This window comes from Aphelocoma coerulescens, chromosome 28 (assembly GCF_041296385.1).
Source record: "Aphelocoma coerulescens isolate FSJ_1873_10779 chromosome 28, UR_Acoe_1.0, whole genome shotgun sequence".
Classification (NCBI taxonomy): domain Eukaryota; kingdom Metazoa; phylum Chordata; class Aves; order Passeriformes; family Corvidae; genus Aphelocoma; species Aphelocoma coerulescens.
The window spans coordinates 4,039,948-4,063,791 of record NC_091041.1 but is presented as its reverse complement, the minus strand read 5'-3'; the positions used below and the strand labels follow the sequence as shown (position 1 = coordinate 4,063,791).

The 23,844-nt window shown below is 46.7% G+C and overlaps 3 protein-coding genes across 9 annotated transcripts in view; 1 reads left to right on the top strand and 2 right to left on the bottom strand.

The window, feature by feature from the left end:
- Nucleotides 1-1,214, bottom strand: part of EPS15L1 (epidermal growth factor receptor pathway substrate 15 like 1) — a 49,290-nt gene extending 48,076 nt beyond the window's left edge. For all 3 annotated transcript variants that reach the window (XM_068996901.1, XM_068996902.1, XM_068996903.1), the window contains exon 1: nucleotides 1,166-1,214. In XM_068996901.1, the coding sequence (XP_068853002.1) occupies nucleotides 1,166-1,195 (30 nt within the window). In that variant the 5' untranslated portion in view covers nucleotides 1,196-1,214. The remainder of the gene's footprint in view (nucleotides 1-1,165) is intronic.
- Nucleotides 1,215-4,781: 3,567 nt separating this feature from the next.
- C28H19orf44 (chromosome 28 C19orf44 homolog) lies at nucleotides 4,782-10,465 on the top strand. 3 transcript variants are annotated; one of them, XM_068996912.1, is made up of 8 exons: nucleotides 4,782-5,012; nucleotides 5,431-6,015; nucleotides 6,305-6,659; nucleotides 7,217-7,293; nucleotides 7,380-7,839; nucleotides 8,657-8,752; nucleotides 8,858-9,024; nucleotides 9,381-10,465. In XM_068996912.1, exons 1-8 carry the CDS (start codon nucleotides 4,782-4,784, stop codon nucleotides 9,456-9,458), a joined length of 2,049 nt encoding a protein of 682 aa, XP_068853013.1. In that variant the 3' UTR covers nucleotides 9,459-10,465. The 3 variants fall into 3 exon arrangements, with proteins under 3 accessions (XP_068853013.1, XP_068853014.1, XP_068853015.1); XM_068996913.1 differs by having other exon boundaries at nucleotides 4,899-5,012; nucleotides 5,431-6,042; XM_068996914.1 differs by lacking the exon at nucleotides 9,381-10,465 and having other exon boundaries at nucleotides 4,899-5,012; nucleotides 5,431-6,042; nucleotides 8,631-8,752; nucleotides 8,858-8,946.
- Nucleotides 10,029-23,834, bottom strand: CHERP (calcium homeostasis endoplasmic reticulum protein). 3 transcript variants are annotated; one of them, XM_068996911.1, is made up of 18 exons: nucleotides 23,739-23,834; nucleotides 23,463-23,636; nucleotides 22,661-22,842; nucleotides 21,765-21,902; nucleotides 21,388-21,539; nucleotides 20,912-21,023; nucleotides 20,474-20,563; nucleotides 19,632-19,869; nucleotides 19,012-19,190; nucleotides 18,201-18,597; nucleotides 16,083-16,321; nucleotides 15,101-15,234; nucleotides 14,750-14,836; nucleotides 14,124-14,273; nucleotides 13,892-14,008; nucleotides 12,657-12,751; nucleotides 11,937-12,122; nucleotides 10,029-11,462 (listed from the first exon to the last, which is right to left on the bottom strand). In XM_068996911.1, coding segments are annotated over exons 1-18 (2,697 nt in total). In that variant the 5' UTR covers nucleotides 23,764-23,834; the 3' UTR covers nucleotides 10,029-11,460. The 3 variants fall into 3 exon arrangements, with proteins under 3 accessions (XP_068853012.1, XP_068853010.1, XP_068853011.1); XM_068996909.1 differs by having other exon boundaries at nucleotides 10,029-11,164; XM_068996910.1 differs by having other exon boundaries at nucleotides 10,029-10,746.
- Nucleotides 23,835-23,844: the final 10 nt, after the last annotated feature.

The following is a 23,844-nucleotide window of genomic DNA, read 5'->3' as shown; positions in this document are numbered from 1 at the left end:
TTGAAAATTTTTGATAACAGTTTGTGTGCACACGGATGTTTTCAGATGTTTCTGAATATGTCCACTTAATCAAACCAATGTTAATCAGGACTCCTACTATTCAGAAGCTAAACAGCAATACATGTTCTTAGTAAGACACACAGCAAGTTATGTTATCCAAGCACCACGTAACTCCACTGAGAGAGAAATTTTTAGAGTATCGCATCTCAAAGATCATTACCAAAAGGAAATCGATATATTTAAATAATCTGAACTACTAATAGGAGTCATTCTGAATTCTTGACTGGCCTAGGCACAGCGTAGAAAATAGTTTTAATTTCAAGGCATTGAGGGTAGTGGGGTGGTGTTACTTTTCTTCTGCTTTAAAGCAAATAAGTAAACCGATTCTCTTCACAGGGCTATGGAAAAAAATAAACCGCGGTCACACTGCTTAGGCTTGAATTATTTGGGTGAGAAATCAATCAAAAAAACTTGTAACAACAGAAATCAACCCAGGGATCCCAAGCATTCAACCAGAGCTGGAAACAGCCTCTCCCAAGGGTCAGGGATATGTGCCCTGTCCCCTGCCCTGCAGAGAAGCTCATCCTCCTCCTGACAGGCGACCACCTCCCGCTCATCCCTCAGCCCCTTCCCGGTGTCCCCGCGCTACGGCCGCGCTCCTCACGCCCGCCCTAAACACCACACACAGTCACGACACCCGGTCACAACAGTCCAGCAGCCCCAGGCGGCATCAACCCCCCCGGTAAGAACAGGAAAACGGGGTGACGTGCGGAGCCCCAGCCCTTGCCTTGAAACCCCCGGCCCGCGGTAATCCCGGCGGCTCGGGGTGGGGAAGCGCCAGGAGACCCTCAGCCCCTCCCCAAGGACGCAGCTCCAGGGCCTCCAGGAGGGGAGGGCGCCGGCGCAGCTTGGGGTCCCCCAGCAGCGGCCGCCCCGGCCCCGGGGCACGGCGGGGGCCACTCGCCGCCCTTGCCCCGCCCGGGTCCTGCTCCCCGCCGCGCCCCGACCCTCATTCCCCGCGGGCCGAGCCGCTCCCGGCACAGGGCCTGTACTCAGCACCAATCCCGGCCCGGCTGCACCCGCCTACGCTGCAGCCCCGCTGCCGCTCCCCGCGCCCGCCCGGTCGCCGATGCTGAGGGCCGCGCGTCCCCACGCAGCCCGGTACCTGCTGGCTGAGGGGGATGAGCGCCGCCATCTTCCTCCCGCTGGGTCGGGCCGCGGCCGGGGCGGGGCGAGGGGCGGCGGCACGGCCGGGCCGGGCGGGCCCGAGGCGGCCGCGGCGCGGCTGAGGAGGTGCCCGGTGGCGGCGGCTCTATCGGGTCCTGGCAGGCGCTCCTCGACGACAGTGCCCGCTGCCCGCAGCGCTCCACAGAGTCACTGAATCATTTAGAACGGAAAAGACCTCTTAGATCATTGAGTCGAACCTTTGACCGATCACCACCTTGTCAACCAGAGCACTGAGTGCTACGTGTTCCTTAAACACCTCCAGGGATGGGGACCTCGCCACCACCTCCCTGGGCAGTCACATAATCCCAAAACGAGAGAGGTTTGAATGGACCACAGTGCCACCCGGTCCCACGTCCCTGCTCCAGCAGGGCCGTCCCAGAGCACATGGCACAGGACTGTGTCCACACAGTTCTGGAATATCTCCGGTGAGGGATGGCAATCTGTTCCAGTGCTCGGTCACTGCACAGTTAAGAACTTCTTCCTCATACTCAGGTGGAACTTCGTGGGCACCAGTTTCTGCCTGCTGCCTCTTGTCCCGTTGCTGGTCCCACGGAGCAGCCCCCGGCCCATGCTCTGACCCTCCCCGCAGACACTGAGGGACGGCTGAGGTCTTCTCTCAGCGCCTCCTCTCAAGGCTGAACAGACCCAGCTTCCTCGGTCTTTCCTCGGCAGAGAGACGCTCCAGTCCTCGATCAACTTTGTAGTTCTAAACCCCGTCAAAGCAGCCTTCATCCAGTGAAGGTCCTTCAACCCCAATGAAGCTTCTTGTGGTCCATTATCAAATTTTCGGCATCAAATACACCCAAGTTAATACACCCCTGACTGCAGAGTATAAATCCTGAGCAGCAGCCCGACCGAGGCTCCATCACTGTGACCACATAAAAGCTAAATCAACAGGAATCCGTTTAGGAAAAAAAAAAAGTGCAGGGCAACTGTCGTACTTCAGAGCTTTAAAAGTTCTTCACCCCAGAGCGTCACTGGAATTGTTTTACAGCTCTTGGACAAGCAGAAGCAGAAAAATTTTACCTCAGTCCGTCCACAGACTCCAAAGTGGCACAGCTGAAGTCGGGGCTTCCAGGGATTCTCTCACTCCCTTTCTCCTCACCACACAAAATCCTCTCAGCCAGTGTCCAGAGGCAAATGCAGAGCCCTGGGCTCTGAAGTCTGCCTTCAATTTTTTATAAATTTATAGCATTAGTTCTCGGGGAAGGAAGGAAATGCAGAAGAGCAGAAGGACTTGAGAAGGGTTTGAAGGAAATGACCGAAAAAGTTACAAGATTGAGGTACAAGACAGACGGAAAAACAGCCACATCAGTCCTTGTTTCCAATTCACTTCCCTCGTCGCACTAGGAAAAAAAAAAATTACGATGGCGTCCAGGCACTCTGTATGTCTATTTCAGAACTGTGAAAGGGGAAAAATCTGTCTGAATTAAAAATTTTAAACTGAATTTAAACGTATACGGTCAGATTTGTGGACGGACAGACCGCTGTCAGTCCCGCACCACGACAGAGCTGGAATGCTCCAGCAGGAGATAAGGTGCATTGACTCAGTAAGCTCTGGAACTCTGACAGATGCACAATGGCCACAGGAGTTTAGCAAAGCTTATCTCCTCCTTGGTTCCAAGTACGTTGTGAAGCATTCTTTGCCCAGTTGACACGCCGAACCCTTTATTGGAACATAAAAAGCTTGTGCAGTATTTCCTCAATAAAAATGAGCATTAATTTTACATTTAATATTAAAACATTAAAGTGTAGAACGGTTCCAAAACCTCGTACTTTATTACAGGTGGTTTCAATACATTATATCAGTGTTAAGATACAGTTAATAAATAATCTCGAACTTTTTCTATAGAGAATTTAACTATGACACAGTATTTTTCATAAAAATAACTGCAACTAGTCACGAAATCTAATGTTGCATTAAAAAAAACCAAAAAAAGCACCTGTTTTAATACAACTCCATTGGAGCAGATTTCCACAAGCTGTTAACAAAATACCACAATCCTTAAGTGATGTAAGTGGAAAAAAATGTGAACTTATTTTCTTTCAAATGACAATTAAAGCTCTTCCATCTCAATATCATTCCCCACTGCTCCGTCCTTTCCAGGGTCTTCTTTGCTCCCTAATTTTTTTCTTCAACTGTTGCTCAAAGTATTTTTCCTCTGTAGTCCTTTCTCTCTCCTGCTCTTCTTCATCCTGCTTTAAATTGATTTCGTTTTCAGGACCATGGGATTCCAATTTCTTTTTTATGCACCAATAGCTTCTCAATCAGATTAAAAAAGGAATTTTTAAAATGTGGAAATAAAGAACGAAAACAGACATGGGAATTTCATGTTCACTTCATTTCTCCCCATGTTCCATCTCCAAAGTCTTTTGCATAAACCTCAGCATCTGTTATCAAGAAATTTTTAAAAATTGTGCCAGCTTTCACTTTGGAAGGAATACAGAAAAAAACCCCAGGAAGTCTGTTTTCTTAAGAGTCCTCAGATTACCCATCTGATTTGGTTTCCGTTCCCCCTAGGATGAACTACATGTTCTGAATACAGTCAGGCAGAGAAAGTGGCTCAAGGTGTTCCCCTAGCTGGGATTATGAGATTATTTATAAACTGTATAGGGGAGTCTTGGCCACAGTACAATACCATTCTGCAGTATTATTATTCTTCATCCAAAATTCAGGTCCTCAGCACTAGCGTCCACCACGGATTCAGGTTCATCCCAATTCTTTAAAAGACACAGGAAAATTAAGAAAGCAAAACCAGTGTACAGTTCAACTATACTAAATAGAAGTGAAATAGTCCACTAACACAGAATAAGGAGAGCAAATTACCTCAGTTTGGTGTCATTTGGGTCATAAATTCGGATTTAATCATCCCAGTCCGTGGGCCTCTTTGGTCATAAATTTTTCTCAGTTGTAAACAATCTAAATAATCTTGTGTGTTGCCAGATGCATTTTGTCATCAATTTTTATTTTGTATGTCTGATCTGGCATTATAATAAAATATACATAATCAGAGTATATAGCTGTGTATATCTGTCAGCCGAGGTTTTAAAGAAAGCAAGGGAAAGTTTTTAAGAACCTTAAACCTAAGTCTTAGGAACTGCCTTGCAGCAGAATGATAACGCTAGAAAGTACTAGAAAACTAACCAAGAAAAACAAAAAAGTAGGCAAAATAAAAATGATCCATGGCATAAGCTCAATAACTATATAATTGTATTACAACTATATAATGATGTTAGATACCTAATGCTGAATTTCACTGTGACACACAAAGCACAAGTTTCACCAAGTCACTTGAAATGACGCACAAGTACAAAAGGCAGGTAATAGCCTACAACATGTTGTTTCAGTGAGGGGTCTTAACACAAATCCTGCTGAACAACTGGATTAATTCCCAACTCGGGCCGATAATTTCCAAATCGGTGGGTTTGTACAAATCCGCATTTATTGACCCCGGTGCATGCTGGGGTTTGTAGTCGGGGCGCCCGGTGCCGGCGGCTGTAAGCCTGCTTGGGATTGGCTGGCGGCGCCGAAGCGCTCTGCGCGGAGCCAATGAATGGGCGGGATATTGGGGAATCGCGGATTCCAGGATACGGTCGCGCACCGCCTGCTCTGGCCCGGCCCCAGAGAAGCCTTCGCCGCCTCGGGCCGGGCGGGCCCGACGCCGTGCTCTCCCACCCTGTCCCGCCCCATCCCGTCCCGGTCCCGTCCGTCCTGCCCCGTTCATCTCCGTCTCGACCTGTCCCGGATGGCCGCGATCTCTCGGGCACCCGCGGGCCGAGGGCAGGTGAGGCATCGGCGCCCTATCTCAGTCCGTGTCTAGGCAGCCGCGGCCCGGGCCGGCGTTTGCGTCCTGCCTGGGGAGGGATGTGTACGAGCTTCCCTTCCTCCAGCTCCCTGACAGAAGGGTGCAGCCATGTAGTGCCCAGCTCTGCTTCCAGGGAACCAGCGACAGGGCGAGAGGGCAGTCTCAAGCTGTGCCAGGGGAGGTTTAGGTTGGACATCAGAAAGAATTTCTTCACAGAAGGGGTGGTCAGACATTGGAAGGGGCTGCCCGTGGAGTCAGCATCCCTGGACATGTTTAAGGAAAGACTGGATGTGGCAGTCAGTGCTTTGGTCTGGTTGACAAGGTGGGGATCAGTCACAGGTTGGACTCAATGATGTCAGAGGTCTTTTCCAACGTCATTGACTCTGATTCTTGGCAGGGCCACGGCCATGTACCCCACAGGACCAGCACCCGTGGTGGACTCACCGTGGTGGACACAGAGCTGGAGAACGCTGGGAGAACTCGGTCCCACCGTGGCAGGTTCGTGAAGGCGTGCGATGGAAACGCCCGCGGGGCCCAGCGGTGCCAGGTGCCAGGAAGCACCGTGTGGGCAGGGAACAGCCACGTGGCCCAGAGCACTCTGGGCAGCGCCTCCCACACGCGGTTAAACTCAGTTCTGAGTAAAGTGGCACAACTAGAAAGCAAGATCATGAGTCAAAAAAAGCACCTGGAATTGCAGAACACTGACTCGGGCCTGAAGCCTTTGGCTGAGGAGTGCAGCTCGTCTTCCTCTGGGCATGGACGTGGTGCCAGGGGCACGAAGTACCGGAAGAATCGTGGTATTACCAGTGGGAATGGGACCCGCAGGGATGCCTGTTCTGAGGAAGAAGAAAGCATCCAAAGGCCTAAAAAGAATGTTACGGTTAAACAACAGCTTGATTTGGATAGCGATGAAGAGGAAATGAGAGAATTGATGGAGAGCTCTTTGGGGTTTTCCAGTAGAAATGGGAATCAGAAGGTTCTGGTAAGCGATGCTCAGTGGGGTAGAAAGGTAAATATGAACTTTGCTGGATTATGTATTTTTATTAATGCTTTTATATAATTGTTTTAATTGGTTGGTCGCTTTTTATTTAGGTAACACCAACACCTAAATTTTAAATGTGCATTTGTGTCTTGCTCATGATAGGATTCAGTTTCACATCTTAACATCTTAAAATGACTCTATTTTACCCACAACGATTTGTTCTCCCTTCAGCAATCTGCACATAACAATGAAGTAACACATAAATCTCTTTTTCATGTTCTTCAAAAAGAGCAAGACTCCGGTTCCATCAGGAAGGCCTCCTTCACCTCGTAAGGAAGTTTCACCAGCAGAGTTACCTAAAGCATCTTCTTTTCACAACAAAGACTCGGAGAAAAGTGCATTTGGTAAAGTTAATTCACCAGCACCTTCACCCACCAGCAGAAACCTGCCAGGACATACCATGAGATCTCAATTCCCGTCGTCTTCCGTGAAAGACGACACTGTAAAGATAGCTCTGCCTAAAGCAGGCTACACCAAGCAAAGCCAAGAATCCCTTGAAAGTGACAGAAGTGAAATAAAGTCATTAGATGAATTGTTTTCAAAAGGAGCTGATGCAGAAGATACGACCAGCAGTAGCTCAAAATGTAAGTTTTCTAAAATATTGTCTCAGTAGACTCAGTATGAATTGTACTGATAATCTCCTGATAAATTCTCGTATCAAACATAGTCACTTCAAAAGGATTCACTGGTAAAATTTTACATAAACCGAGGCCTTATCAAAGTAATTATCTTGGTCTGTTTCTTTTTCCTAGTGTAATAGGTTTGTATTTTTCTTAGGTTTTTTACTTAACGGGTTCAGATTAATGATGCTGCCCTGGGCGATGTTATGATGCCAAAACAATTAGAACATTTAAAATAGTTTTCATGTATCAATGGCACAATGTACCAGTGGGTCAGAGTGAGAACAGCTGTAAATGAGGGGCAGCAAAAACCTCTTGAACTTCAGTCAGCAGACCAAAGGAGGGAATTTTAGGAGTTTCTGTGATGTTAAAGAATCTGAGTGACTGATGGCTATTACTTTTTGGGTACTAAACTAGGAAGGTAGTACCGATTTTTTTTTTTTTTCCGCTTTTCTCACTTACAGGAAAGCGTACTGTAATTTTCATGCAAATTCTCATGTCCATGTGTCATTTGTTTGTAGCCTTCAGACTGAATGTCCTGAGCCTTGATGATTTGGCACCTGATACTACCAGTAAGGCAGCAGAACTACAGCAGAAAGTAAGTAGAAATTCCCCACTAGCGCCTATTCCCACTCTGCCTTTGTTTGGTGGAGTGTGGAGGTCCTAAAATAAATACTTTTACAGGGAAAAGACATTCAGTTTACTCAAGAATCAAACAAGTATGTGAAAAAAGACACATTGGTGGGGGAAGAGGACCAAGCTGCTCTTAAAATGACCAGTGCAGTAACTGATGTGAGCGATTCTTCTGAAGAGGATGTTGAAAAAAGCGTCACCGAAGATGAAATCTCTGAACACTTAAGTGGAGTTTCCTCAGATCTCCCTCCACACAAACAGGATTATCTTAGTAAGAACGAGAGAACTCTTAACTCAGAATATTCTGAAGACTTTGAAAGGTCTCTGTCTCCAACAGCCCCGGACTCCGTAGAGGGACACGCTGAGAGCTGCGCGCGTTCCGGAGCACACCCAGCTTCAGCATCGCCCCCGGTGGTCACCCAGGAGCGGCACAGCCGGGGCCGCCGAGTGCCCGGCACAGAAACCGCGGCTCAGACGGCAGAGCCTCCGTTCACCTACTGCTGGGCAAAGGGTGAGTGCAGCAGTTGCTGCCCTAGTCAGGCGAGTTTTACACTTTTTTATATGCCAGGCCAGTCAGCCTTTGATGGAGTTCTTCACTTCAGTGCCAGCTTCCCCTCATTGGTGCTAAATAAGAGATTTTCTAAAGCCCAACACTTTTAATCTGCTCTCTACAGAAAAGATTGGGATTGAATATCATAGTAAGAAGTGGTTTTTGCTTAAAAATACCCCCCACAGGACCAGTGGCTGGATGAGCGAGCGTTAGTGACAGAGCTCACAATAGCACGAGTAGTACTCAATAATGAAATTCAATATTCTGATATCTTCACTATCGTAAATAATAGCACTGTAGCGTTACTAAAGTGACTGCTCATCATAGAGTTGTTTTGCATTGTATTCCTCTCTTGGGAAAGCATTATGGCCCCATGGCAGGATCAGAGAGGAGCTTTCACATCCTGAGGGGTAGCTCCCTGCCTACGCCTCTTTACTTAAAAGTGCCAAGAGCCACCATTCCTTGCCACACTCAAGGAGAAAGTAGAAACTCGAGTGTGCTTGAAAACAGAAGCATTGAGTACAAAAGTGTTTGAGTCTGCCTAGGGTTAGAAAAGGTGCCTTCTGCAACGGTGGTGTGAGCCCAAGAGTAAAGAAACTGTGGAGGTTATATAACTATGTCAACTGGTTTTTTTTGGCTGACAGAATTCTCCTGTTGAGCTCTACAGTGGTTTTAGGGCAGCTGCTGTCCCAAGAAACTGCTGAAGAACCACCAAGTAAACAGCACTAAACCTTTCCACTCTCCCCACCCAGTAATTCCGATGTTATCCTGTGCACAGCAAACCCCTCTGCAGTGCTCGCCCCACCTGCTGGAACCAGCTACATCGATCCAGTGCCAATTGCCAGCCACGTGGTCAGCATGGACGCAGTAGAAGGTACCGAGAACACGTTTATTCTTCGTTTTTACTCTGTTTTCTGCACCCAAGCCCGGCTTGGTTCGTGCAGCCCTGACCGCAGTACACCCTGTCCCTTTCTCGCAGCCCTGACCACGTACAGGCCCTCGGCTCTCGTTTTACATACCATGTGCAAGCAGCACGTGATGCTCACCCAGCAGTTTGTTGAGAACGTTCACCACCTTCACACATCCCTCGTGGAGTCATTAGAGCACGAAAAGTTCCACTACCATACCCTGGAAGAGGCTAAAGAGGTATTTATGACAAACCAGAGACTGAGTGTATCTTCCTTTCCAAACACTTGTGGTATTTGCAGCAAACCCAGTTCCTTTGCATATGATTAATTAATAAGTTTACACAGTTAAAAAAAAAGACTAATGTCTTGCTGGAGGCCATAGTTTTTAAAGATTTATGTTTCTGCTGTAGCATTTAGCTGTCCTAAAATGAACAAGGATCATTCAGATGCTGCAACAGAAGGATCACTTTCTGTTGCTAGCACAGAAAAGTGCAGGTGGCTTGAGATGAAGATTAGTTACTTTCTACTATTTAATAAATAATCATCTACATAATAAAGACATTAGCATATTAATTTTTTTTTTTTTTTTTGCAGTACATCAAGAATCACAAATCCCCACCTCTAACAATTGAGCAAGCACTTGAAGAAATTCGGAGAGCCCAGGACAAGTAACAGCTTGGACAGTTACTGAACTTCAAGTGATGTTTATATTTACAGCTCTAAGGCTGAAACAAGAAACCTTCCAAGTTGCACAGATAAAAGGTTATAAACTAGGTATTGGAAGGATTTGTACAAACTGCTATGTTAGTATAAAGTAGTTAGTACAAATTGCTAATTACTACATATCATTTGCTTTTCTATACCTGAATTTTTTACTCATGTACACAATACAGGGATAGGCAGAAACCTTCAGCCAGACTCTGTCAGCAGAAAAGAAACCGAGCTAAGGCTTGTCTCTCCCGGGCCCGCGATGGCAGCGCACACAGCGAGCTCTGCCCTGGGAGATCTGCGAGCGCGTCTGTGATCGTGGCAGAAGGGGAAGGCTGTACTGCAGCCCCCAAGAAATACGACCACAGCAGAAAATTACCACCTCCTGACTTCTGTGCCGTTAGCCAAACGGCATTTTTATATAATCAGCCTCGTCAGATTACAACAAACCCAAACACGCGCTTGGGTGTATTTATTAAGATAAACTCAAAACAAGGAAGGCTTATAAGGCAAGGTACAGGAATCCACTTGCTCTGAAATCTGAGCTGCCTTTTTATTTTTAAAAAAAGTGTTTATTGGAAGGCAAAACAATAACATTCACAAGTTGGCAACATACAGGTGTTGTATGCTGATTCACAGACAGGTACAGTTCCACAACTACAGTAGATCTAGAACAAACTGATGTTCCACCATATTAACTGGATGGTTTTAAGAGGGTTTTTGCTATACAAACGAACGACTGGAAAAGGGAGCCACGCAGACCTGGGGGCTGGAAGTGCAGTGTAAGGGCCTAACAGCTCTAGCTGGTGGTCTCTGGAAACAGATACAAAAGGTTTGTTTCTTTTTTCATTTAGATTACAGCAAGTTTCCAATAACATCTCGTTGATAGAAACGTGTAGAGCAGAGAAAATGGATTCTCTTCTATTGAACTAATTAGCTTTTATTAAAGGGTATATACAAAAATATAAAAAGCTCAAAGACTGCGTTCCATTACAAAGCATCGCCCATCCCTCAGAGCGCTGGGAAAGCTACCAGAGAACTGACCCTCGTGTCCTGCCCCGAGTGGCGGCTGCAGCAGCTGCTGGCTGGGGCCTGGAGATGGGTGGAAGGTTCTAAAAGCTCGCACAGTGCTCAGAGGTCACCTGCACTGGAACTAGATGCTTCATTCCCCATTTAGACATTAGGATACACTGCTCAGCATCAGTCTGACTTGATCCCAAGGCAGCACCCCTCCACTTCAAATAGAATTAACCTTTTGAGAGAAATAAACATACATTATGGAACTAGAGAACATACAACCACATCAGATAATGTCTGTATTCCACAGGAATGAATGAGGCACAATCCTCCACCAGGAACAGCTTGACCGGGGTTTAATTCTACTATAAAATTGGGAACTAGTTAAAAAAGTTTTGCAAGATAAATGGAAATTTTTAAACTTGCTAGACATGTCATAGTAACAACTGGCCTTTTTTAAGCACTAATTGACAAGTGTTGGAAGTACATGTCATAGCTTTCCATTTTTCACCATAGTTTTAAAAGTAATTCATTTGTCACTTCCTCCAGACTTTAATCCGGATTTCTACAAGTTTAATTTTGTAGAAGATGCAAGACATCTTTCTTCAGAGAGTCTTATTCGGGTGGTGGAGGGTCTTGTGTTTCACGCTTCACTGAAACAATAGGGAAAAGAGTTCTTACACATTCCGCAGTTACCTAAGCTGTCTGAAATGTTTCGTGGAATGAGGGTTCTGTTAATCAGGAATTTTTCCTTACGGGCTTTATTTGAACCCATTTGATTGTACAGATCTAGAAGCAGAAGTGACATTTCATTGAGCATGCCAGTTTTTTTCCTCTTAGCTGTTGGCAAGAGCCGATGTTCAGTGTATCACAGACTCTCTGCAGAAATCCATCATTTGGGTTTATCGTCTTCACCTTCTTATAAGCACCTCCACTTTTTCTGAACCCTTCCTACAATACAGGGAACTTATTACCAGTTCTGGCTTTGGCAGAACGTGGTACTAACTGCAGGAAGCTCTGAACAGGGCAGGGGTAAACAGCAAGCGTGGTCTAACATAATTCCAACTGCAAGGACCTCCCTGCTGTGGCAGCCGCCCCTTCTGTGGCACTGCTCCCCATCCACTAACTGCGGCTGCTCCGAGGTTTTGTGGGGCAACATTCCAAGATCGGGTGCTCGGTATTGCGGCCGGGAAGCGGCTGACACAGAACATGCTAATTAATTAATGTTTCAGAAATCAGAATGCAACACAATGCCTAAAAAGGAAAACCTGCTGAGTTAATCAGAGTACATCTCCACTTACCTGTTGTTTTACTGTATCGGTTACATCAGAAGGAATTAAGAGTTACCGATATTTTGATTTGGGTTTACAAAAATCACTTTCAAGTCCATACAGGTTTCTAAATTGCCGAGAAACATTCACTTACATTCATCCCTGGCCTTCATGCGTGCGATAAATGAGTAACTTTTATTTCTTCGGTAGTTTTCATAAGGGTCATCCAATGCAACTCCCACTCCTTTGTACTGATCCCATTTGTCTCGGATATCACCTCCTTTAATTGGATCCTGAATTCCTTGTTCCTTGGCTCCCAATCCACCGGATCCACTCCATCCTGCAGCAAGGACACAACATTGCAATCCTTTCATTGTTTGCTTATTACTACAACTGTGAAGACAAACACGGACATTTTGGAAACAACCAAAGACAGCATCAGTTTGAGAAAGCAGGATGGGAACAGACAGCCTGAAAGAACACATGAATTGTCCCATTTATTTCACAAGCATTAATATGCAGACATTCCAGGAGCTGACAGCAGCACTATCCCCAAAAACTGTTAGGAGGATAGGAAGAAAGGCAGCGCAAGCCCAATCTGCCTGGTCAGCCCTGCTGACCTGCACTGCAGGGAGATGAAATGCCTCGGGTAGGTCAGTTCTATCTGATGCCAAACTCACATCCCCGTCTTCTGCATCTTTCCCAGAAAAGCAACTATCACTGCTCCATATACTTATATCTCTGAATATCCTTATGCTGACCTTGGAATGCCAAGGAATAATTCCTTATGGACGTGCATTAATTAATTATATCTAAGACGTCGGTGTCTAATTTTGCTTCCTTGCTTGTGTAGGTTTCTAGAACAGCGTCTTACCCATTTTCACTAGCATCTGATGGCCTTTATTTTCTTCCCCAAGTCTCGATTCTGGTATAGGAGGCCCAGAACTGGAGCCCAAACCGGCAGAAGAACTAACAAAATAAGAACAAAAAATTAGGAACCAGTGATACTGTTCTGACACAAAAGCACAGTCCTATTCTGTTAAGCATTAACATCCAAGACAACTCCATCCACTCTACTAAGCTGTTCTCTATTACAGCCATTGGATTATGCAGTTGTTCAGGTGGTGCCAGAAACACATCACCCGCTTCTCAGCACAAGGGAAATCAAACGTGTTGGGGAAGATGAAACAGGAAAGCCTTATAAATATGATTGCCTGACAAAAGATTTTGGGAATATGAAAACTGTAAGCAACATCGAAATGAAGGCCACCTTTGAGATACCAAGTCTTAGTTACTGAACAACTGGAAAACAATGGTATAGCCGACTGAAGGTAATCCCCTCTTGATTGAACAATACCCTCTGCTTGCAGACAGGTCCAAGGGTCAGAGCAGACCCTACTAGCTCAGCAGAAGGGGTCCAAAGAGTAGTTTTTAGGAGTTAAAATGTAACACTCTATGGTAATGTAATAACTCTTATAGGCTGTATGTAAATGCTATAGGAGTTGTACCTTGTACTAGACTGGCTAGTGAGAATTAGAATATTCAGTACAGAAGATGATTTATTGTATTGTAATGAGGACTTTGCGCCTCCTTTACTTACTTCCTCTTCGCTCACTCTGACTCCGCTCTTACCTACTTGCTCTTACTTTTACATTCTCGCTCTCTTGGGCCTGCTCCGAGCTGCAGCTGGCAGTTCCAAGCAGTGCCCCTGCACCCACGCCCTTTGCAATAAACCACATGTTCCAAGATCTGACTTCAGAGATCTCTCGTCTCCGTCCGTCCCGACCGTCCAACCCACCCCAGCCCCTACACAAACGCTCTGCTCTTCCCTATGGAGCACTCAGAGAATTACTTCTGCTCCTAAGGAAGGCGTACACAGGCTTCACAGTTGCACGCTGTTTCATTAAACTAAAAAGCCACCACAATAGAGCAATATTCTCTCTATACGCACATATAGCAGATAAATTGTTTCTAAATCTGCTTTCCATCATCTTTTCTGCTCTTTGTTGAAATGCTTATTATCTATCCCCTAGTAACGAGGCAGTGCCCCTGCAGGCGCTCCATTCAAACAGCCCAGGTAAAAGGAGACGAGACCAAACCAAAGCTTACGGAGGAGTGGGGCTGCGAGAGCGGGAACGGCGCCGCCTTCCTGGGGAGTACGACTTGGACCTCGACCGGGACCGTGATCGTGACCGGCTGTGAGAGGAGCGGGACCTGCTCCGGCTTCTGAAAGGGAGAGCGCACGAGTTACCAGAGCAACGCCCACAGTTCCCTGATCAGCCTCGAGGGTTGGGTTTTTCCCACTCCCCAGCTCCCAAGGTTTGGCCCCCCCGCGCCCTACCTGGACTGTGAGCGAGAATAGGATCGCGATCGAGAGCAAGAGCGAGAGCGTGATCTCGAGTAGGAGCCAGATGACTTCGAAGATCGTGAATTAGACCGGGAAGATGAACGACCTCGGCTTTTAGACCGACTGCGAGACCGAGACGGCCCACTGCACGGATGAGCAGAGAAACTCCAGTGAGGTTCCGCAGAGAAGCACCAGAAACACAAATCTACTCCTGATCAAATTCAAATTACACACAAAAGCACCGCTTCTGTGGTGAAAGCGAAAGCTCAAGCGTGACAAAAACCGTTTCACAGAATCGCAAAGCGGTTCGAGTTGGAAGGGACCTTAAAGCTCATCCAGTTCCAACCCCTGCCAATGGGCAGAGACTCCTTCCTCTAGACCTCTGGGTGGCTTCAAGCCCCATCTAACCTGGCCTCGGACACTTGCAGGGATGGGGCAGCCAAAGCTTCTCTGGGCAACTTGTGCCGGTTCCATTTTCTGCAGATTAGACAGAAATTCCAGCACACTGGAACTCACTTATTCCAACAGCGTGTTGCTGAACAGACTTTCCCTCTGCATTTAGCCCAAGCACCTTCCACAGGAACAGCACACAGCAGAAGGCAGCTCACAGGATCTCTCACCTATTTCTCTTCTCTTGACCTTTCCTCCGCCTTGCTCTCATTTTAGCTCTGAAGAATTCGTACAGTCCATTCTGCTCCCATCCTTCGCTGCAACAAATCAACCACACAGAACCCGCAGGCGTAAATTCCACGTCAACCTTAAGGATTTTCATCAGATTTTGTACAGAACGAAGGGTCTGGGCAAAATTGTCTTGCAAATCTCAGCACAGGCTCAAATGGCAAGCACAGTCGCAACATAAAAGCATTAGGAGAACCGAGACATGGGCGAAAAAGAGGGAGGCACTTTGTGGTTTGAAACACCTTCTTATACAGCATTTTCCTTACCATTTTATTGGCTACACCTACTCTTACCTGTTTCTAGGCCTGTCATGAGATGGTGGACTATAAAATGCCTCAACCGCTGCCAGGAGTCTCTCGCTGGGGGGCATTGGGGGTGGAAGACGTATATCTTTAGGATCTAAAGGTTTATACTCGTGATCTTCAAGCTGCCAGAAACAAAACAAATTACATTCGTGTCACGTGTCACAGGGTTGCTATCTGAAGAGATAAATACAGATTTTGCTGTGTAGGGACCTCAAATTTCAATACTGGATAAAAGAGGACCTGAAAATAAGGATTCTGCAGATGATCCGATGCTTCCTTGTGCTATCACTATCGAGCTCTCTGAGAAAAGCCTGCACTGCCCAGGTCGTAGTATTAAGTGGGCCACCAGGTAGATAAAATGCCAATCTCATCCACCTTTGTGCTAATGTGGCTGGATGGAAGCCTGGCACAAACTGGTGCATGAGAATAACAGAAACAGATGGAAGAGGCTTATTTGTTCATCTCAAATATGGAGTACATAAATGTAAATATCCCTGAAGATGCCGATGCAGGTATGTTTCCTGTTCTCTGTCCTTCTCTGCGTATATAACATTGACATTGTAAAACATCTTCACGAGAATTCCGATTACAAAAAACAAGTACAGTGGCCCCATCAGACCTACAAGGTCTCTCTGGCCATCTGAAAATCACTGGTGTTCCAGTTTGGCCAAATTTAGAAATATATCCTCTGGGGATTTCCATTTCCTACAAACAGGGGTCAGATTTTAAAGTGTAAATTAGTCTTTCATGCTGTGAGCTCAACCAGCTTTCTTCTGGCACACAACACTTGAAAATCATCACCATTTTCACTACCTAGTCCCCGCAACTACTCCTGCTCTTAAACCCTACGCAACTGGTTGTGGGATGGAAGGATTTGACATTATACACATCCACGTTGAACTGCCCCTAATAACAACAACAGATTTTGGATCTTTTAACCCCACCACTCAGTCCCATGGCAAGCACTTACTTTGACAAGCGGAGCCATCAGTCCAGCGGGAAGATCAAAGTAGGGAACATTTGGCACCAGACTGGGATCATCGTGGTTCATGTGAGGGGGCCCTTGGCGCCGCATGTGAGGGGGCTGCCCGTTAAATCCATGTGGTGGAGGCCCAAAATCAGGGTGCTGTGGCCCTCCCCAGGGAGGATGCTCGCTGATTCCAGGATGAGGCAATCTGTGACCAGGATGATGATGAGGAGGTCCAATTTCTGCAGAGTGGGAGGGTTAAAATGTTTTATTTAGCTATCAAGAAAGGAAGGCAATCAGAGAGGTACTTCCAGTTACTGCATTTATCCTAAAACCCCATCTCAGCAGATCCAGCAGAGCACCGGAGCCGAAGGACCAGAGGCTGGCTACAGGTCCACGCTCACAAATACCGTGCAGTGCATACACCTCCTTGGCCACAGCAACCACTCTCAAGGCAACAGGATACTTCAGCCCCAAGCCACTGCTTCCTTTGGGACCTACTGCAGTCAAAAGGACCTCAAGAAAGACACACTCGAGAACAAAATGTTTCAAATGCAGCAGGGCAGCTACCGGTGGGATTTATTTCTGAAGCTAAGGACACAACCGCAACTTAGCTTGGATCCGTAATTAGTTCTGTTTCTGTGCCAAATCAACAGATGTAAAGAAATGCATATGGCAGCAATTAACTCACGTCGGCAGGTGACAAGAAAATACTTTTGGTGAAAAATTAATTTGGAGAAGAGGCAGAGATAATATTCCGTTAAAATAGGGAAGCAAGTGCCGCTCATCCAACCACTGATGGACAAACGCCACAAACGCCAGGAGACCCTGCTGAACTCAGTGCACTCTATGCAGAAAACTGCAAGACTGAAAATCAACATCATTTGCAACAGGATCATCGCCTTTTCCAGGAAAAGCCATTACAGCCGCTGCCCAATCTCGAGCTGGTGCTGTTTGACTCACTGTCGTCAGAACTCGAGCTGAGTCTGTATTGCCATTGCTTCACCGCTTCCCTAATTTTAACCACCTGGTTTAGTAGATCCCTTCCTCCAACAACAAACAAAGACGTTTTAAATCACTGCTACAATCCAAAACTGAGCATCTCGTTCTGAGCTTAAACCTAAACTCCCCGGGACAAGAGGGAGTTCTCCCTTTCTCCCTGCTCGCTACCACAATTCTTAAAAAAACCCCAACCAAACGATGAAGCCCAAGGGAAAAAAAAAAAAAGGGACGATCTCTACTACAGAGGTTAAACTCAATCCTAAGTATATAAACTCAAATCCATTGGTTTCCAAACATTTCTGGATTTGGAAAATCGAGAAACTTTTACGATTAACGTAGCAACTCCTACACAGAAACGCAATGTATCTTTCAAATGACCTGTCATACAGAATCACGGTGATCTTTGGCCTTTACGCTGATAAGGATCATTCCAGAGTAACAATAACTCCTGCACGTGCAATGGAAACTACCCCGGGGCAGAACTATAGCAGACTTCCCGACAGAGCCGCAGGCCAGGCAAGGGGCACCTGGTTATGCTCCCAAACATCCCCATGTTCTGACAAGAGAACAGACCCAATGAGAAGGAAGAACTGGAGGCAGGGATCATTTCACCACACACTACCAGGCCACACAACATTAAAGGCAAAAAATTAGAGAGTTTGGCAGTCAAAATAAAAAGGAAGAATGAACGAGTGTATGCACAGGAACAAATCCTTCCAGCCTTCCTCTTACTTCCTCCATCTACACAGGTCACAGCCCTCACCTACAGGCTGATGCGCAGGAGACGTAAATTTATGAGAAAATGCTGCTTCTCACCTTTGAGCTTACTACTTCTAAAGTGAAGTAGTCACAAAAGAGGTGCCTGTAGAGATGCCAACTTGAATTTGGACTACAATTTCTTACCCACTAGGGAAGACTCAAAAAGCAAGGAAGCATCCAACTCTGCATGTGTTTCTTACTGAGTTCTTAGCAGTAGCTTCCCAGACTCCCAAATGAAACATTTCTCAGGAAAATCACACCAGTCCACCGAGCATAAACCGGCACCCCAAACCACTAAATAATTTTGTAATGGCAATCAGCATCGCAACGTAAGAAAACCTGGCCTGGTACACACTTTACCTTGAGGAAAATCCCCCTGGGGGTAATCAAAACGATGAGGATAAGGAGGCCTTTCAAAGGGATGGCGAGGTGGAAAATCATCCTGCATGAAGCGAGGTGGAAAGCGGTTGAAATTATGTGGATGCGGGGGCTGGTTGAATTGGGGATGTTGCTGATGTGGCGGAAATGGGCCTCTGAAGTGAGGTGGCCGCTGCATTCGAAATGGAGGTTCCCTCTGACCCCCACCCCATGGAGGCTGTTCATGCTGGTTGTTCCACGGCGCTTCAAACTGGTTGTTCCAAGAAGGATCAGGCTGGTTGTTCCAAGGTGTCTCTCGCTGATTGTTCCAGCCTTGATCTCTCTGTTCGTTCCACATTCCTTCGTGGTTGTTATTCCAGGGAGGACAATGAGGTGGTCCCTGGCGGGGAAGCACAGAAGCCTGGTAATTAGGTTACAAAAATAAAGAACACAATAGCACACCTTCTTAAGGAAATACAGCCCATGGGCAACACGCACAAGCGAAAGAACATTTCAAATACAGAGTCTGAACAACTGCAACTTCCAAAAAAAGATGGGAAAAGACCAAACTGTTCCTGAACCAAACAGCTCTTGTTCATAGGAATAGCGTGATGGTTAACAAACTGAGATATGAATAAATACTTTGCCTTTAACTGTGGTCAGAATGACTAAGGTTGGCATTGAAATCTGGATTTCTAACTTCAACTTCCACAGCTTTTCACTGCACTTCCACTACCGAGATGGTCATTCTCAACCTCCACAACCACGACGGTCATTCTGAACCGCCACATCCGCTTTCGGAACCGCTTCATACCTGTTGTTGACCCCATGGCGCAACGGGGTGAGGTTGGTCAAACCAGGGTGGTTTATTTGGGGGAATCTGATCATGAGATCCAGGCCCACGTGGTCCACCTGAGGCAGGGTCCTGCACTCCAGACCCGGTTGTGTCATACTCTGTAGAACCAGCCAGAGGCAGCTGAGATTTACCATCATCTGGAACAATTTAGAGACTATTGTCAGCATCAAAGTCACGTGCAATTAATAAAACATTGGCACACCGGGCTCCAGATGAATTTCTTCTGCAGAAATCTATTCCCGGGAGAGAGGATTTCTAATCCATTTAACGCCCATCTCTTTGGTACTTTTATACTCAAGCATCAGCCTGAACCTGCTGCAAGGCTCTGAACAGATTCGAGCTTTTGCCTGAACCAAACCAGCAGCGCATTGCGCCTCATTGTTAAAAAAAGGGGGGAGAAAAAAAAAAAAAGAAAAAAAAGAAAAAAAAGAAAAAAAAGAAAAAAAAGAAAAAAAAGAAAAAAAGAAAAAAAAGAAAAAAAAAAGAAAAAAAAGAAAAAAAAAGAAAAAAAAGAAAAAAAAGAAGTCCTAACACTGTCGCCCTCTGATTTTTGCACAGGTCCCAGGTCAGCTCCGTACCTGCTTGTGTGACCGGAGCAGACGGTGGAGCTGAGGCTGGGGCTGCTGTCGGGGCTTGAGGTGGGGGTGTTGATTTCACCTCGTTCTCTAGCGAGGGTATTTGGATCTGTTGTTGCTGCTGCTGCTGCGTTAAACTGTTCACAAACTCTTCATGTTGAGTTTTCAGGTTCTGGATCTGCTGCTGAAAAGCCACTTGCACAGGCTGTACAACTGTTGCATATTCAGTGATCAAATTTGCCTAATAAATGAAGGAGAACAGGTGAACGCTGTACCTATAATACCTAGTCTATCTTCTTGTTCAGAATTCCCTACATTGCTCTTCACCCTCTCTCCCAAAACACGCACGAGGCTGCGGGATAACACCGGCAGAACCGCCCAATCTCGCTACGAAGCTTTGCAGAGATTTCTAAAATATTCTCTGCAGGCTGCAACCAACCTTCCTTAGCACTTAGCACTGTCTTCCCAATACAGCTCAAATCAACAGCGTTCATTGTTAACAATAAAAAGGAAAGGCCCCCATGGCCGCAACAATTTTTATAGTCAATGTATCCAATTTAAAGCCACGGTTGCTTGTTTCCTGTTGACCAAACACTCCCTGCTATACGAGACACTGCCAAAAATGTACAGGACCCTATCAGTCTGTATCCCGCATCCAGGACCATAACAGCAGCTGGAGCATTGAATGTTTGGAATAACAAGGTTGTATTTTTCATTATTTTTTGTAATCCCTTGTAAACGTCAAGGGAGGGGAGGGGGGCCAGAAATTAGTATTAGCCTTTGAAAAGGAAAATAATTTTCAAAATATTTACACAAATAAGAAAACTGATACTTTTGTGGCTAACCTGGTACTGGCCAAGTCCAAGAGCCGGGCTTTGTAACTGCTGAATAATGGACTCATCAAAGTACCCATTTTTCTCCCATAGCTGAAGAAGCTGCATGAATAAGAGTGAAAGGATTTTAGAAATTATGAACAATCAAAGAAGAACTGAGGCACAGCATTTTTGCGTCTTCAGCTTTTCCTAAGGCCTAGGATTTTGGCATTTATTTTTGAACCGCTAAAGATTCAGATGCATTTGTCATTGTGATAACTCTTAAATAAAGCCTAGGCACTTTAAAGTTCTATTTTAAATGAGAACTAGAGCACATCCCGTAATAGACTCTACAAAGATGATTGGACCAGAAAAGTCTCAGTGATCTTCTTCCACCTGCCTATTTGTGAACTTACATAGCACCAACCTAACAAAGCAAAAGTCACCGTTCAACCAAGACCAGATACTCACTCTGGCAATTTTCTGTTGCTTATCCTCCTCCACTGCTAGAAAACTGGTACAATAAATAGGAACAACCACCTTCTGTAAAGCAGCCAGAAGATCTCGTGCTTGCTTCCGCTGGCTTCGAGAAAGGAATGGGAAGAGTTACCTTTTTCACTATAATGCCAAGTGCATTGGAATATTCAATTCATCTCAACTTCAGCTATACCAAAAATAGTGGAATTGCGAAAAAGAGAGTTCTCTCCTTAACAATTTTATTGTAAAGCCTCGCCTGGAGGAAAAATACGCAAATTAGGTAAAAAGGTTTTACCTAGATTTGATTACTAAAGCACTAGATCAAAGCTGTGGACATCTTAGGACAGCCGCTAAAAAGAATTAATACATTAAAAATAAGAAGCGACTAGTCAAACTAACACTGTATCTAGGAGAGAGACTTCATCAAAGTAATCAAACTAGCAAACTGAAACCCGTAACTGAATTCTTACCAGTGATGCAAAACATCATTGATTAAGTAGATGAGGTGCAGCCGCAGCTCAAAGTGAGCTCCTTCCGCCGTGATCCGGTTCCGCAGGTGCCCAGCCATCAACTCACAGTGTGCCGGAGACTTGGCATTACTAAACATCCAGTTCTTACCAGCCTTGGAAAAGCAAACGTTAAATATTTTAAGTCAGTCTAATGCGTTCACACGATGCGAGCTTCCTATAGCTCTGAAATAGCCGCAGGAAGGGGAGCTTCCAGGTAACAGCTCTCACCTCACCTGCCTCACGACACGGCTCTAAGCTGCTGTTAACGTGCAGAGAACCTCAACACGCAAACGAACCCACAGCTCCACCGAACCCCCGCGCGGGTTCAGACCGCTTACCGAAATGGCATCTTTCGTACAAGTGTCAATTATTGGCTGCAACAAGTTGTCAAATTCGTTCATGTCTAATTGGGTTTCCTCCAAAACCTTTTGCATTTGCTGCTCTATTGCAAGGGCTACTGCTGATGTGACTTGTTCCTGATAAAAAAACCCGAAAAAGACAGAAGCAAAAAAAAGAAGAATTACATTATAGCCAACATTCTTTTAAAGAACAAAGCTGCTCTATCCTTATCCTCTTGGATATAAGTAGCTATCTCAAAGACCAAAATATTTTATAAGCCCTGTGACCTCACGACAATGTTTCAATTATTTGGTTTTGAAAAGAAAGGACTCTTCACATTTTTCAGGAGAAGTCCAGTTTACTTCTACTTCTAAAATTTATCACTCAATAAAAAATAATTGTGAGAAGCTCGTCAATATAAGGAACGTAACCAAGGCACAAGGAACGCTTCAGTTTGGTTTTCAGCGGCTTTAACAGCTAAACATCTCCTGCAAAAGTCAGCGAGTCCACAGCACACGGTTCCCCTCCACCCCCAATCACATCTAAGTCGGAATGCTACAAACTGGAACATCTCGCAGTTCCCAGCAACCTGCAGCATTAAACCGGGCTTAAAGGGGTCACAATTTATTCCACTCTAAAACTAACAAGGTTTTTCAAAGAGTAAATACAAGGTTTAATCACAGATCAGTCGTGCCAGCACAACCTGCGCATCGGATACGTCCATTCCAGGGGAACGATGGCATTTGCCACGCAACAAAAATAAGGAAAGCAATTTCTCACCTCTTCTCACCTCCATCACCACTCAGCAGCAAACCGTCCTCTCCCCTTTCACTCCCAATTCCTACAGCCACTGACAGCCCAGGATACACCGGGCGAGCATTCATCTTAAACCAACCTGTCTCATAGCGAGGAGATGCTGCTCCTGCTGTTGCAGGTTCCACTGACTCTGCTGGATGAGCTCCTCCACAGAAGGGGTGCCCTGAGGGGCCGGGATGGGCGCAGCTGGCGGGAGCGAAGGCTGTGGCAGAGGCTGGATCTGTGCGGAAGCCTCGATATCTTGGCTCTGCTTGCACAACACTATCAGACAGAGTAAACTTTGAAAGTAAACCTCCCAGAGAAACCTGCTACCGCCAGCCCACGGGTGAAAATGGCACCGGTTCCAAACAGACCCTCACTCTGAAGGGTCAGGGGGGGTCTCCAGAGCTGCTCCGACAACGCTCTCGGACGCACGGTGGGATTCCTGGGGCGTCCTGCGCAGGACCAGGAGTTGGACTCGATGATCCTGATGGGTCCCTTCCAACTCACCGTACTCTATGATTCTACAGTTAACGCAAAATCGCGCGTGGGCAGTACCAAAGAGGAGAGTCAGCAACTCCCCGTGCACTTCCACAGGGACAACTCCAGCAAAAGCCGAGTCCCGGCTCTCCGGGTGCTGAGCTCCGTCTCACCACGCTGCCCGTCCCTGCGGCTCCCCCTGCCCACCTCCAAACCCACAACCGGGGCCGTGAGGAGCCGTGGGCAGCGCTCATCCAACTACCGGGAACCCAGAGCGCAGGAAGAGGCTGCAAACCGGTCCCGGCGGGGCAGGGTGAGGCCAGGAGGGACAAAAGTGTCTCCGTCGGCCGACCCCGAAACTCCGCGGCCGGGGAGGGAGGGAGCCCCGAGCCGGCCCCGCCCGAGCCGCAGGCCCCACTCACGCTGCTGCTGCTCCAGGGCCAGCTTGTACTTGTAGTAGCCATAGAAGTCGCCTCCGAAGAGGAAGGAGAATTTGGGGTTCTCCTTCTGCTTCTCCATCGTCATCTTCTCGAACTCGGGCCCGTTCCGCGCCACAAACTGCGCCAGCTTGTCGATGACATTCCGCAGCTCCTGGTCTGTGGGGAGGCAGCGCCGTCAGCCCCCGCTCTCTCCCCGCTCCCTTCCCGTTCCCGCGGTTGCCCCCGTTCCCCCGAGCCCCCCCCCCGATCGCCCCTCACCCTCGGGCGGCAGCGGAATCTCCATGGCCGCAGCTCCCGGGGCCGCTGGGCCGCGCCGCACGGACGGAAGAGCTGCGACACCCGCGCCACCGCGCTTTACGGTCCT

Bases quoted from the DNA above. Each gene is read 5' to 3' on its own strand.
- CHERP (XM_068996909.1), bottom strand. From the start codon at position 23,763: ATGGAGATTCCGCTGCCGCCCGAGG. The intron at 21,540-21,764 runs GTAAGCGGTCTG...TGCTTTTCCAAG, and splicing joins GTACGAAAGATGCCATTTCG to GCTGGTAAGAACTGGATGTT. The intron at 12,752-13,891 runs GTAAGCTTTGGT...TTATTTTGTTAG, and splicing joins TCTCGCAGCCCCACTCCTCC to TTCTTCTGCCGGTTTGGGCT.
- C28H19orf44 (XM_068996912.1), top strand. From the start codon at position 4,782: ATGGGCGGGATATTGGGGAATCGCGGATTCCAGGATACGGTCGCGCAC. The intron at 6,016-6,304 runs GTAAGCGATGCT...TTCTTCAAAAAG, and splicing joins ATGGGAATCAGAAGGTTCTG to AGCAAGACTCCGGTTCCATC. The intron at 8,753-8,857 runs GTACCGAGAACA...CCTTTCTCGCAG, and splicing joins CAGCATGGACGCAGTAGAAG to CCCTGACCACGTACAGGCCC.